Below are 16,014 nucleotides of genomic sequence, written 5' to 3' on the forward strand. Positions count from 1 at the left end.
GTTCAAGTGTTGTAAGTTGCAAGGTGGGACCTCCAAAGATCAGAATTGTTTCTTCATGACATCCCACAGATGCTCAATCACATTGAGATCTGGGGAATTTGGAGGCTAGGTCAACTCCTTGCATTCTTTGTCATGTTCCTCAAACCTTTGAACAATTTTTGTAGTGTGGCAGGGTGTGTGCATTATCCTGCCATCAGAGAATACCATTGCCATGAAGGATTGGATGTGGTCTCTAACAATCCTTAGGTACAGTAGGTGGTACATGTCAAAGTAACATCCACATAAATACCAAGACTGAAGCAGAACATTGCCCAGAGCATCACACTACTTCTGTCATCTTAACCATAGTGCATTCCGTTGCCATCTCTTCCCCAGGTAAACAATGCACATGCACCACACCATCCACATGATCTAAAAGAAAACATGATTCATTAGACCAGGCTATCTTCTTCCATTGCTCCATGGTCCGGTTCTGACGCTCATGTGCCCATTGCAGATATTTTTGGTGGTTCTCAGGGAGCAGCATTAGGTACCTTTACCAGTCTAACAAATATGCAGCCCCAAGTGCAGCAGGTTATGGAGCATTGTGTGGTCTGACACCTTAGTTTCATGGCCAGTACTACATTTTTCAGCAATCTGTGCTACAGGGTGGAGTGTTGGCTCTGAGGCTAGGGATCTGCGCTGGCAATCAGAAGGTTGCTGGTTCAAATCCTATAAATGCCAGAAGTGATTCTGCCCCATTGGGCCCTTGAGCAAGGCCCTTAACCTGCAGTTGCTCTGTCCTGGGTATTACATTAACCTGCATCCATCCCTGCAAGCAGCTCCTGCAACTTTGGGGGCTGGTGGCAGAATTGGCACTCCAACCATTGTAAAATACAACACACTGTTTCATTCAATTCAAATTAGTGTGGTGCTGAAGTGTCACCCATTGCACAGCTGCACTTAGGTCATAAATTGGGATCCTGAGGTGGTTCATTATGTGGTGGGTGCAGCAATGCGCTGTTTTAGTGTATCTAGTGTGTGCTACAGTAGCACTTTTGTGGGAGCTCTCACTCTCCACGCACATCAATAGGCTTTGAGTGCCTGTCACCAATTCACTGGTTGTCCTTCCTTGGACCATTTTTGGTAGGTATTAAGTACTGTGTAATATACCTATTTAGATTATACAGTGGTGTGAAAAACTATTTGCCCCCTTCCTGATTTCTTATTCTTTTGCATGTTTGTCACACAAAATGTTTCTGATCATCAAACACATTTAAACATTAGTCAAATATAACACAAGTAAACACAAAATGCAGTTTTTAAATGATGATTTTTATTATTTAGGGAGAAAAAAAATCCAAACCTACATGGCCCTGTGTGAAAAAGTAATTGCCCCCTTGTTAAAAAATAACCTAACTGTGGTGTATCACACCTGAGTTCAATTTCCGTAGCCACCCCCAGGCCTGATTACTGCCACACCTGTTTCAATCAAGAAATCACTTAAATAGGAGCTGCCTGACACAGAGAAGTAGACCAAAAGCACCTCAAAAGCTAGACATCATGCCAAGATCCAAAGAAATTCAGGAACAAATGAGAACAGAAGTAATTGAGATCTATCAGTCTGGTAAAGGTTATAAAGCCATTTCTAAAGCTTTGGGACTCCAGCGAACCACAGTGAGAGCCATTATCCACAAATGGCAAAAACATGGAACAGTGGTGAACCTTCCCAGGAGTGGCCGGGCCGACCAAAATTACCCCAAGAGAGCAGAGACGACTCATCCGAGAGGTCACAAAAGACCCCAGGACAACGTCTAAAGAACTGCAGGCCTCACTTGCCTCAATTAAGGTCAGTGTTCACGACTCCCCCATAAGAAAGAGACTGGGCAAAAACGGCCTGCATGGCAGATTTCCAAGACGCAAACCACTGTTAAGCAAAAAGAACATTAGGGCTCGTCTCAATTTTGCTAAGAAACATCTCAATGATTGCCAAGACTTTTGGGAAAATACCTTGTGGACTGATGAGACAAAAGTTGAACTTTTTGGAAGGCAAATGTCCCGTTACATCTGGCGTAAAAGGAACACAGCATTTCAGAAAAAGAACATCATACCAACAGTAAAATATGGTGGTGGTAGTGTGATGGTCTGGGGTTGTTTTGCTGCTTCAGGACCTGGAAGGCTTGCTGTGATAGATGGAACCATGAATTCTACTGTCTACCAAAAAATCCTGAAGGAGAATGTCCGGCCATCTGTTCGTCAACTCAAGCTGAAGCGATCTTGGGTGCTGCAACAGGACAATGACCCAAAACACACCAGCAAATCCACCTCTGAATGGCTGAAGAAAAACAAAATGAAGACTTTGGAGTGGCCTAGTCAAAGTCCTGACCTGAATCCAATTGAGATGCTATGGCATGACCTTAAAAAGGCGGTTCATGCTAGAAAACCCTCAAATAAAGCTGAATTACAACAATTTTGCAAAGATGAGTGGGCCAAAATTCCTCCAGAGCGCTGTAAAAGACTTATTGTAAGTTATCGCAAGCGCTTGATTGCAGTTATTGCTGCTAAGGGTGGCCCAACCAGTTATTAGGTTCAGGGGGCAATTACTTTTTCACACAGGGCCATGTAGGTTTGGATTTTTTTTTCTCCCTAAATAATAAAAACCACCATTTACAAACTGCATTTTGTGTTTACTTGTGTTATATTTGACTAATGGTTAAATGTGTTTGATGATCAGAAACATTTTGTGTGACAAACATGCAAAAGAATAAGAAATCAGGAAGGGGGCAAATAGTTTTTCACACCACTGTATATACTGTAATATATATATATACTGTATATATATATATATATACTGTTATATATACTGGTATACATATATATATATATATATATATATATATATATATATATATATATATATATATATATATACATAGTAAGTCTTCTAAACTCTTTTGGGACTACCCCCAATGGGACGACACACCAAAGAGCATCCTGAAACGTGATCACTGTGTCTGTGGAAGACAGCATATCTGTTGCCGGGGCAACCTTGGGCTCCAAGCTCTGCAGAGGTTCGCCGGGAAAGCAAATCCGAAAAGACCGCGGTCGCGCTATAAGTGCCTGTCATCGATGGGTGATGCAAGGAACATTATAAATGCAGGGAACAGTATTACTTGGCCAAGACCCTGCCTGATTGCTGTGTCTATGTATAGGAGAGTGGTAGACCCCGCTATAATAAATAACAGTGCTGTTCCTGTTTCAAGCTGAATAAAGTACTGAGGCTCAGCCACGTGTTTTGGGGAGCATCTCTATATATATAAAATCCAACATCTGTTTGTATGTCTGTCCGCTTTTCATGACAGAACTACTTAATGGATTTAGATCAGGTTTTTTTCTATAATTTGCTTGAACATTCTGGCTGATTTTGCAACTTCTCTCATCACACTAAGTATCATAGTTCGCTTGCAGTCCGAATTTAGATAGATTAAATATTAAATTAAAGAGTGATAACAATGTAGGTATACAGACAGACAATAACTTTGAATAATGTTAACGTTTACCAAACCCCCCCCCCCCCGGGTGGTATTGAAGAGTCGCATAGTGTGGGGGAGGAATGATCTCCTCAGTCTGTCAGTGGAGCAGGAAAGTGACAGCAGTCTGTCGCTGAAGCTGCTCCTCTGTCTGGAGATGACACTGTTTAGTGGATGCAGTGGATTCTCTATGATTGACAGGAGCCTGCTCAGTGCCCGTCGCTCTGCCACAGATGCCAAACTGTCCAGCTCCATGCCTACAATAGAGCCTGCCTTCCTCACCAGTTTGTCCAGGCATGAGGCGTCCCTCTTCTTTATGCTGCCTCCCCAGCACACCACCGCATAGAAGAGGACGCTCGCCACAACCGTCTGATAGAACATCTGTAGCATCTTATTGCAGATGTTGAAGGATGCCAGCCTTCTAAGGAAGTACTGTGTAGTCGGCTCTGTCCTTTCTTACACAGAGCATCAATATTGGCAGTCCAGTCCAATTTATCATCCAGCTGCACTCCCAGATATTTGTAGGTCTGCATGTCTTTATTTATTTGTTTATTTGCGCGAATCCGAGAGAGAGGCAGCAGGCCAAGGGGAGGGGGGCAGGGCCCTCCTCACTCATGCGCAAGCCTCGGCCCATATCTTACATCCACTTAGCTAGTGAACGAGACAACTACTTAACGGATTTTAGATCAGGCTTTTTCCTAGAATTTCTTGAACATTCTGGTTGATTTTGCAACCCACCTCATCGCACTAAGAATCATAGTTAGCTAATATATTTGCGCTAATCCGACACAGAGGTTGCGGGCCGAGGGGAGGGGGAAATGTGACATCTGTAGTAGGGGTCATTTCTACGCAGGCGAAGCCAAGGGGGACGGCTAGTGTGTACATATATATTTTGTTTTTACTGTTCTTACTATTAAGAAAGTCATCGTGCTGTGTACACTTGACAGTGAACGCTTTGACTAAGATGTCTCCAATGTTCTTCTTTATGTTCTTTCTCTAACCATTTGGATTTCTTCTGTAAAGTTTAGTTTCCTCCCACAGTTCAGAGATATAATGTTTGACGCACGCCCTGTAACATCATTCTGCTGACATCCTACCTTGTCGGTATCATTTCCAAGACAGTTAGGAGTTGACACCGTAACACTGAACGGTTATGACTATCTGCTAACCTCTGAACATAAGATTCTACTGACATAGCTTGTCATCTTGTTGTTTTCCAGGACCAGGAGCCATGCTCCCCACCAAATGGCGACTACATTGAGAGTGGAGTTGTTCTCATCAACCCCTTCTGTCAGGAGACCCTTTTCACCAACACTGCTTCAGAGATCTAGCCTGTTGCCTATGAAGATTACGACTTTGCGTATCCTTTGTGAAACAATGACACAAAAGTTTTTTTTTTTCCTATTTTAAATTCTTTCTCATCAATGCTTTTCTACATGTGAGCAATCTTTCAAAGACTGTGCTTTTTAGGATAAAAGATGAAAAAGATATTAAAACAATACTAAAAATCAGAGACTATTTAATTATGAACTCTACCAGTGTATTTTTCTGATTTACATGTTTTCTACACTTGGACAATTGTAATAATATGGTTTATATCTGTTTTTTAAATGGCATTTTTATGTTCTTATGGTCTCGTGAGTACAAATGTAGCAGTTTTGCTGTACTGTAGAGAGACCATATAACCCAAATCAAGTATACTAATTCAGTATTAAAGCCTGTTGAACTTGAATTCTACAGAAGTAATACTTGATGCATCTTTTGCGTTGATCTATTGCAGTAATGCTTTTTATGTATCAGTTTTTAACAGATATAACATTATGTGAGTGCATAGATTTTACTCTTGTGCTACCGTCAATCTTATATTAAGGCAAAGAGAAAAAAAAAACAATTCAACTTTTAGCAAATTAGAAGTATTATTCTAGCTAGTCAGTTAAGCATATACTTTTTAGTACAACAGTAATCCCTATGAATTTACATGATAGTGAATGTGTCGTCTCTAAAGAGAAGCTCCACCACTGCCAGCTGAGTATGTAGTTTTAAAGTAAATCAACTTCATGCAGTGGAAGCGTCTGGGTAGGGATCCACGGCTGGTCGTTCTGATCTTTAGACGGTCAGTGTTTCCATTTAAAGATGCACTCATTGAAGATGCACTGTCCATCTCTACGGATGTGTGTTGACGTTGTTGCTGTAAAAAAGTAGCTTGTTTGTTATCATTTTTGGTTGGATTTTGCCTTTTTCAGTTTGACATTAGCAAAACATTTTGTACTATATCTGTCTGCTGTAAAACAAAGTTGTAAATTGTGCGTTTGTACCCCTGCATACACATTTCAGCCATTCTGCAGTTAAGCGCCAGTAAACTTTAGTAAGTTTGTTTAATATAACGTACAAAAATATTTGGATTTCTCTTGTGTATGTGTTTAAAGGAACAGAGTGATTTCTTGCCATTGATTTGAGTGACTGTATAATGTCAAATCATTTTTAGTTGGATTGCTTGTGATCACCCTCATTGATAAGGCTTTTGACTGCAGAATGGTTAAAAAGTAACTTTTTAACACCATTCATTTTACATGCTTTATGCAAAATGAGGCGAGGGAATGGGGTTGAAATGATTCCAACAGCGAGGTTTTTGTATTGTAGTATATATATATGCTGTGATTTTTACAGACAAGCAATAAAAATCTTAAAAAAGATTTTCATTTGTATTTTTTTAAGTTGATTGAAAATTTTAGAAGCAATTGGAAAAAATTCAAAAATCATTTTTGTGTGTTGGGCTACGATGTTACATTTGGCATTTATAGAAGTGTGGTTATCATACCCCCTAGGGGAGAGTTATAAGGGAACACAAGAAGGGACAGGGCTTTCATTCAGAACAAGAATGTCTTTTAAGGGGGATATTGTATTAAAGATGAGCAGTCTTATGATCTGGGAGGAGATTCAAACAGACATGTTGGGACTGGAAGAGAGTTACCAGTGTTGTTGCCAGCACTGTACATGCACAATTAATCTAACATTTACAGGTATAGCGTTTCCTGCTCAAGTAGCCCTTCAGAATTTGGAATGGGTGGTGGTCACACGTGGCCAGGTTGGAGAAAAAAAGCCTTTGCAGACTGTGAAGAACAGCAGAGGTTTGCCATGAAGCAGAAGGGAGATGGTCAACGGCTTTCCTTGTTGCTTTTCACTGACTGACAAATACCACAGCTAATCAGCATAATACTGAACTGTTATGTAGGCCTTTTCAAGCCCATAATCAGTAGTGTTGATCAGAGAATTTCACCAAAGCGAATTTGCTGTGTTCACTTTCGCCCTTGTTTGTCAAATTATTTACTGATAATTTGGCTGTTTTAGGAGATTTTTTTTTATACCCCATAATTCTTTGCGAGGTAAGTGTGATGTCCTCCGCAGCTGTAACAGCCAACATTGATGGCACCGCCCACGGTGGTATATAATAATGATCATGTGTATTATAGACTCTGTGAGACAAGTTATCTGTACTTGTAGCCAAATGTGCTGGTCGACCTTCGAGTTCCACGTCAGCATAAGAGAAGGAGCTGTGTGCCCTATGCATAATTGTAGCCACGTGGCACATTGAGAGTGAACTCACAGCACAGCAAACTCATTAATGTTTGCTTCTTCTTCTTCTTTCGGCTGCTCCCGTTAGGGATTGCCACAGCGGATCATCTCCTTCCATATCTTTCTGTCCTCTCTCACCACATCCATAAACCTTCGCTTAGGCCTTCCTCTTTTCCTCTTCCCTGGCAGCTCTATCTTTGGCATCCTTCTCCCAATATACCCAGCATCTCTCCTCTGCACATGTCCAAACCAATGCAGTCTCGCCCCTCTGACTTTGTCTCCCAACCGTCCAACTTGAGCTGACCCTCTAATGTATTCATTTCCAATCCTATCCATCCTCATCACACCCAGTGCAAATCTTAGCATCTTTAACTCTGCTACCTCCAGCTCTGTCTCCTGCTTTCTGGTCAGTGCCACCATCTCTAACCCATATAACATAGCTGGTCTCACTACCCATCCTGTAGACCTTCCCTTTCACTCTTGCTGATACCCGTCTGTCACAAATTACTCCTGACACTCTTCTTCACCCATTCCACCCTGCCTGCACTCTCTTTTTCACCTCTCTTCCACAATCCCCATTACTCTGTACTGTTGATCCCAAGTATTTAAACTCATCCACCTTCGCCAGCTCTACTCCCTGCATCCTCACCATTCCACTGACCTCCCTCTCATTTACACACATGTATTCTGTTTTGTTCCTACTGACCTTCATTCCTCTCCTCTCTAGAGCATATCTCCACCTCTCCAGGGTCTCCTCAACCTGCTCCCTACTATCGCTACAGATCACAATGTCATCTGTCAACATCATAGTCCATGGGGACTCCTGTCTCAGAGCCGATCCCCGATGTAATCCCACCTCTAACTTGAATGCATCCGTCACTCCTACCACAGACCTCACCACTGTTACACTTCTCTCGTACATATCCTGTACAACTCATACATACTTCTCTGCCACTCCCGACTTCCTCATACAATATCACAACTCCTCTCGAGGCACCCTGTCATATGCTTTCTCATGATCCACAAAGACACAATGTAACTCCTTCTGGCCTTCTCTAACCTTCTCTATCAACATCCTCAGAGCAAACATTGCATCTGTGGTGCTCTTACTTGGCATGAAACCATACTGCTGCTCACTAATCATCACCTCACTTCTTAACCTAGCTTCCACTACTCTTTCCCATAACTTCATGCTGTGGCTCATCAATTTTATTCCCCTGTAGTTACTGCAGTCCTGCACATCCCACTTATTCTTAAATATCGGCACCAGTACACTTCTTCTCCACTCCTCAGGCATCCTGTCACTTTCCAAGATTCCATTAAACAATCTGGTTAAAAACTCCACTGCTATCTCTCCTAAACACCGCCATGCTTCCATAGGTATGTCATCTGGACCAACGGCCTTTCCATTTTTCATCCTCTTCATAGCTGTCCTTATTTCCTCCTTGCTAATCTGTTGCACTTCCTGATTCACTATCTCCACATCATCCAACCTCTTCTCTCTCTCGTTCTCTTCATTCATCAACCTCTCAAAATACTCTTTCCATCTGCTCAACACACTCTCCTCGCTTGTGAGTACGTTTCCATCTTTATCATTTATCACCCTAACCTGCTGCACATCTTTCCCAGCTCGGTCCCTCTGTCTATCGGTTCAGGTCCTTTTCTCTCTCCTTAGTGTCCAACTTCTCATACAACTCATCATACGCCTTTTCTTTAGCCTTTGCCACCTCTCTCTTCACCTTGGGCCTTATCTCCTTGTACTCTTGTCTACTTTCTGCATCTCTCTGACTATCCCACTTCTTCTTTGCCATCCTCTCCCTCTGTATGCTCTCCTGTATTCCATCATTCCACCACCATGTTTCCTTTTCCTCCTTCCTCTTTTCAGATGTCACACCAAGCACCCTTCTTGCTGTCACCCTTACTACATCTGCTGTAGTTTCCCAGCTGTCTGGTAACTCTTCACTGCCAGCCAGTGCCTGTCTCATCTCCTCCCTAAACTCAACCTTGCAGTCTTCCTTTTTCAACTTCCACCATTTGATCCTTGGCTCTGCCCTCACTCTCTTCCTCTTCTTGATCTCCAACGTCATCCAACAGACCACCATCCTATGCTGCTTAACTACACTTTCCACTGCCACCACTTTGCAGTCTTCAATCTCCTTCAGATCAACTCTTCTGCATAGGATGTAATCTACCTGTGTGCATCTTCCTCCACTCTTGTACGTAACCCTATGTTCCTCCCACTTCTTAAAATATATATTCACCACAGCCATGTCCATCCTTTTGGCAAAATCCACTATCCTCTGACCTTCTTCATTCCTCTCCTTGACACCATACCTACCCATCACCTCCTAGTCTCCACTGTTCCCTTCACCAACATGCCCATTGAAATCCAATCACCACTTTCTGTCCCTTGGGTACACTGTTCATCACTTCATCCAACTCACTCCAAAAATCTCCTTTATCACCCATTGCACACCCAATTTGTGGTGCATATGCACTAACAACATTCATCATCACACCTCCAATTTCCAGCTTCATAATCATTACTCTGCCTGACACTCTTTTCACCTCTAAAACACTCTTGACATACTGTTCCTTCAGAGTAACTCCTACCCCATTTCTCCTCCCATCCACACCATGGTAGAACAATTTGAATCCACCCCACCTCCAATCCACCTGGCCTTACTCCCCTTCCATTTAGTCTCTTGCATGCACAATATATCAACATTCCTTCTCTCCATCATATCTGCTAACTCTCTCCCCTTACCAGTCATACTGCCAACATTCAAAGTTCCTACCCTCAGTTCCACTCTCTTTACTTTCCACCTCTCCTCCTGCCTCCGGACACATCTCCCCCCTCTTCTTCTCCTTCTTCTTCTTCATTAATGTTTGCTCATCACTAATAATCAGTATGTGCTGTACTCTGAACTTCATGAAAAATTGCACAGGTGAGTTTTACTCACAACACCATCCCTGTTCAGTTTTCTGGCAAACACCTGGACTTTTTTTTTTACTCTGTATGTAAAGCGACCTTGTGCTTGTGAAGAGTGCTCAATAAATGTAACCTATTATTATTATTATTATTACTACCGAAAAACACTGCAGGAATGTTCTGTGGAAAGGTAGAAGTTGAACAATTTTGCATATTTGATTGACCAAAATGAAGCACTGCATTTCAACCAAATCATCCTAACCTTTAAACAAAGGGATGGTTGTGTAATGGAGATTTAGCAGCATAATTCATCCGGAGTTTTTAAAACATATCAGAAATTCTAGACACAGCAGTAAATCCACAATAGAATGCCTGTCTCAATAGAAATTGTGCACTGCGGAAGTGGCGAGCCAAATTGTTCACCTTAAGCAAGTGTTCTGGTATCATCTGAAGGACATGAAATCCAAATACATATAATCTACTTCAAGGCTGTGAGGGGCCAGAACCTGTGCCAGCAGCACTGAATGCAAAGGCAGAACACAGTCCTGAACAAGGGGGCATCTCCATCATAGGGCCCACTTACGCAGTCACAATTAGATAATAGAATTTTAGTATTTGAAAGCAATGCAAGTGAAATTTTGTGATACTCGATACCTGTTCAATTCCATAATCCCCTGTACCTCCAATATTCAAATAAACAATATTGTCCTTTTGTCTGTTATTGAACATAAACTATATATAAACTGTATATATACTGTATAGGGCGGCATGATGGCGCAGTGGTAGCGCTGCTGCCTCGCAGTTAGGAGCCCGGGTTCGCTTCCCGGGTCCTCCCTGCGTGGAGTTTGCATGTTCTCCCCGTGTCTGTGTGGGTTTCCTCCGGGCGCTCCGGTTTCCTCCCACAGTCCAAAGACATGCAGGTTAGGTGGATTGTCGATTCTAAATTGGCCCTAGTGTGTGCTTGGTGTGTGGGTGTGTTTGTGTGTGTCCTGCAGTGGGTTGGCACCCTGCCCAGGATTGGTTCCCTGCCTTGTGCCCTGTGTTGGCTGGGATTGGCTCTAGCAGACCCCCGTGACCCTGTGTTTGGATTCAGCGGGTTGGAAAATGGATGGATGGATGGATATATACTGTGTATATATATATATATATATATATATATATATATATATATATATATATATATATATATATATATATATATATATATATATATTGAATAAAAGAGATGAATACAATGCATGTCTTGAATGTAAATGTGTAATAGACATGGGGATTCCCAGAGTGTAATGACAGATTTGAGGTTGTTCTAATTCTGGGGACAGTGTTTATAAAGAATGATATCATCATGCACTGCCTGGTATGTCTTGCCGTGCACACTTTCTACATTTATTCTCTTGATATTTTCTCCCCAAATTTTGCATTAGTGAATTCTAAGATAATTCAGGATATTTTCATTTAAACCAACTCTTTAAAGATGTTTTTAACAACATGTCTTTAAAATCTGTTTTGTCAGAGAATCACTTTGTTAGCTTTGTAACATTTGCTATTGTAAGATTTATATTTGCATCATTAGCTGGTTAAAATACTCACTTACGAGGAATATTTAACAGATGATTCAGGTTAATTCAAATATCAGACTCCTGGTGCTTTAATTGCCCAAATCTGTCTTTCTTTTTTACATTTGTTCAAACTTTAAGGTTACCTGTATGAAATCAACATGAATCCAATTGTTTTAGAACTCCTGTAAAATAGCCTTTGCTATGCTGTTTTCAAAGTATCTTACATACTTAAGTGATCAGACTTTGATTTATGGATTAACCTGTGTGCAAATCCAGAATTAGAACATGAACTGGACTGACATTAACCATAGTCATTTGATCTTAAACTATCAAATATATGACATATGTGCTTTTACTACATTGGTCAAATTTTAAGAGTTTTACTCATGAACATCAGTTTGTCTTCAAAACTCAAATGACAAAAACTTAGTGACAGTGTCCTGTCTGTCTCCTGCCTTGCTTTGGGTGCTGCTAGAATTAGCTACAACCCTGAATATGATTAACTGAGTTTAAAGATTAATTAATGTTATGATTAATTTAGATTTACCAATCCACCTAATCCTAATGAGTTTATGAAGTGAATGGAAAGTACCTGGAGTAAAACCCGCAAGCCCTGTGACTGAAAGTCACTTCCCTGGGACCATGGGTCAGCAGAGCTAATCTCTGAGCCACTCATAATTTTTTTTTCTGTTCCTTTTAATTAGCGCCAGTGGTACTCTGTGTACAGAAATGTGATGATGAGAAAAATTTCATTTGCAGAACGTGTCCCTTTGTTTGTCCATATTGTCTTTCCTGGCCTGGGAGGCGGGTAATCTGTAGAGTTTTCTAGTGCTGAGGCAGCTGGATCAGGCCTCACAATGATATGTGGTCTGGCAAGAGTGACAGCGGTGCATGTAAACAAAGCCTCATGTTCGAGAGGAGTCGATGACAAAAGCAGAAAAAGAGAAAGAAAGAAACAGCATAGTGCATTCCAGTAAAGCTGTCAGACCGCTGGTGAGCGCACACAAAGCTGCTGCCGCTGGGCACTGACTCTTTGCACAAATTGCTTTCAAGATGCCTCTACCGAGACGCAGGTCTTCTTTCTTTGGACAACAGGTCCAGCCACCCCAGGCAGAGCGCCCCTCAATGGGAAATCGAAGGGTCAGTGTCGGCTCTAGCAGTGGGATTTCAGCCCGGGCTCCAGGGGTCTATGTGGGCATTGTTCCCACCAGTGGGGCTGATGGCCTGACCACTCGAGTGTCCCGCCGTGCCCTATGCATTAACAGCGTATACCTGCTGGGTCTGCGGAGCTCAACGACGGCCAATGTCTCCCAAGGGATGGAGAGAAGCCATAGCCCCGCTTTTGAAAGCCTCAATGGCTGCCTACTGGAGTACATGGAAAAAGTACACGCACTTGAGCAAGTGAATCGAGAGCTGGAAGATGAGATCCGAGTCTACCTGGATAAGAAGGCGTCTAATGCGGGTAGTTGGGGAACGCTGAGACAAGACTGGGAGGACATCTACAGACAAGTAAGTATCTGAATTGTGTGCTGGATAATGTGTGTCACATTGAAAGGAAGCCTAGAGGTGTCAGAGCAGAGGACAAGAAAGATGGCACATCATAAAAAAATCTGAGGCCCAGTCTCCCAATGTAATCCATAGACATGCAGGTGACTCTAGATGTTAATGTGTCTGTCACTGGCTAGAAATCACTCAGGGTCCAGGACCTTAACATTTCACATCCACACACAGAAAGGCTGACAGCAAACCCTCCTAGTCAATACGCAGTAGCTCATCCAGATGACCTGCCACTCACGTGAGTAAACAGGCCACTGACTGCAACAGGAAGGGTATCACATTGCATATCAGCAGGCTCTCTCAGCCTTGTTGCCCCATCCCCTGACTGACAAGAAAGGAGCTGCTCAGGGTCTCACCCCTCTCTGCTTCAAACAAAGAGGGTGGCATTGAAGCCTGGCCTCCAACTCTAAACCAGAAGCTGATCCAGTTGAGCTAGAGGGGAATTTCTTTTTTTTGAGTGAACAAGTAGGCTTATGATGTCTACTGAAACTGGGTGGGTACCAAGAAACAGCGACAGACCTCTCTGCCCTACACTATTCTAAAAGATGCAGAAGTGTGCTTGTTTCACTGTGAATGTCAAACCATGTATGGCTAGAAGGGCTGAGATACATTTGTCCTTGTTTAGTACAGATGTGACATCACAGCCGGTGTGTTAAATCATGCCGACTGAGGCAAGGCACATTTATGTAACCCCAATAATCTTATTAGGCATGAGTTGATACACACAGCCTTCACAACAGAATATTGCCACAAAATAGTACACTCTTGCAATAACAGACAAATTTAAGCTCAGTGTTATGCTCACTCCTGGAAAAACGAGCCAAAGATGTTGAATCTCTTCAACAAGAAAAAGTGTTATCACATGTAACAGAAGCATGTTAATACCAAAACATTAATATAAATACAGTAGGAAAGTTATGTCCACTGTGTCCACTGCTGTACTGATGAACATTTAGTACACGTTGTTCATGTGACATGTTTTGAAAAAGTCACCAACACACAGCCCGATACTGTAATTGGGACAGTAGAAACAGGTTTCTTTGTCACAGTCCTTGTATTATTTTTTCTTTACCTTGCACATGAGAAGGTAAAATGTCAGTGCCTAATCCACAATATGGATGCTCCCATTTGTGTTATTGCAGGCTACCACAGCACAAAACTTAGTGACTTCCATATTTCTACCAATATGAACACTGACAGTTGCTTCATTATGATGAGTGCTTAAGGGGTTGAGGTCTTTCTCGTCATTTCACTTGATAACAATCATTTTGCCCTTTTGTCACACAGATACTACATCTCGCTGACGTGTTACGCAACTGAAGTCATCAGGCGTATCATGGCGGTCCGATCGTACAATAACGTATGCATCAGTTTCATTATCCATGTGCATGGCTGGATTAAGGTGGGTGCTATTGATGCTGCAGCATTAGGCCCATTCCTGAAATAGGCCCAGATGAAAACAGACGAGAATTTTCCGGAAGCTGAACAGTTTTCCTTTGCTATATTAACTTCAAAATAATTCTTAGAATGAAATTTGGAGTCCAACTTTCGGACGCCTAGACACAGCATTACTTATTATACAGTTACTATTGTACTTTGCGCTGTGACGTAACTATAACGTTGTTGTGTTTATTGTTAACCGAAGATTTCAAGTTAATGCTATCAATTTTACGTTAAACAGTTTACTTAGTAATTTAGCTGCATTTTTTGCAATATCTTGGGGATTCTTGCCACTTTATTATTGTTCGGTAAGTGCCACGTAGTAAATTTTTCACCTTGAAAGTTAGTTGTTCAGTAAAAATCGATGGCTATTTAAATGATTATCTGTAAAGGTAACACTAAAAGCCGGCCCAAGAGCCCGGCATGGATGTTTAGAATTTTTAAAATCCTCATCAGGATTCTGGCCTATTATGAAATTTAAATCGTGGACAAATTTTTACCCTCAAGAGCCTGAACTGAGTCACTTTGACCCAATGTCTCTGCAAATTCATTTTTTCTTACTCTGTTTCGTAAGAGAATTGCGAAATTTTGTGTATTTCATTGTTAGGTTTTCTGCATTAAGTGCATTTTTCAGACAATTGCTATTGAATGTTGATGTTACATAGTTTGATGTTAATCTCGAGTTGTTACGATACTACGTCGTTGTTATTATTATTCATATTGGGATTAATAAAGTATCTATCTATCTATCTATCTATCTATCTATCTATCTATCTATCTATCTATCTATCTATCTATCTATCTATCTATCTATCTATCTATCTATTCAATAAAGGCTGGCTGGTTGTGTCGCAAGCAATTAAGGCTCCTTGGTCAGTCTGAGTGCGCATGTACGGTGAGTGTCGAATGCACATGCATCCATGCCAAGAAAATATAGACCGTTTTTGCACTGCAGCATCAGGCCCAATTTTGTCTTAATCCGGCCCAGTCCATGTGCACTGCTGATGCCCAATTCACATTGTCATCACTATCACTTGATTCAACTAGTGACTTAGCTATAATTCCTTCTAAAACTGGATTTACAGCTTCTCGTTTACATGCTATTGTGTGTTTTGGTTGAAGGCTCCACCCCACTTATAAATATTGATGAGTTAACATGAACTGGCAAAATGCATACAAATAGTCATGATTTTTGTTGCAGCATGATGTTGTTTACCAACTAGATGGCAACAAAATATTGTCCCGAGTGCTATTTGGGCTTAACACCTTACATGGGATTATAACAGTTTAACCCAAGAGACACTCCGGCTTAACCATTTCTACATCTAAATCAGAGACTGAGACAGACTCGGTGTTAACACCAAGGAGGCTAATAAATTAATAACCGTGTTTATTGAGTTTTGTGATTGTGAAATTGAATACAAAACCATATTCTCTAAACACC

The 16,014-nt window shown here is 41.6% G+C and overlaps 2 protein-coding genes across 3 annotated transcripts in view; both read left to right on the forward strand.

The window, feature by feature from the left end:
• The window catches only part of tmem108 (transmembrane protein 108), a 333,338-nt gene extending 327,136 nt beyond the window's left edge, over positions 1 to 6,202 (forward strand). For both annotated transcript variants that reach the window (XM_028804027.2, XM_028804025.2), the window contains one exon: positions 4,730 to 6,202. In XM_028804027.2, the coding sequence (XP_028659860.1) occupies positions 4,730 to 4,840 (111 nt within the window). In that variant the 3' untranslated portion in view covers positions 4,841 to 6,202. The remainder of the gene's footprint in view (positions 1 to 4,729) is intronic.
• A 5,967-nt stretch (positions 6,203 to 12,169) lies between these two features.
• The window catches only part of bfsp2 (beaded filament structural protein 2, phakinin), a 43,293-nt gene continuing 39,448 nt past the window's right edge, over positions 12,170 to 16,014 (forward strand). The window contains exon 1 of the mRNA XM_051928851.1: positions 12,170 to 13,082. Coding sequence (XP_051784811.1) covers positions 12,627 to 13,082 — 456 coding nt within the window. The 5' untranslated portion in view covers positions 12,170 to 12,626. The remainder of the gene's footprint in view (positions 13,083 to 16,014) is intronic.

Source organism: Erpetoichthys calabaricus, chromosome 6 (genome assembly GCF_900747795.2).
Source record: "Erpetoichthys calabaricus chromosome 6, fErpCal1.3, whole genome shotgun sequence".
Lineage (NCBI taxonomy): Eukaryota > Metazoa > Chordata > Cladistia > Polypteriformes > Polypteridae > Erpetoichthys > Erpetoichthys calabaricus.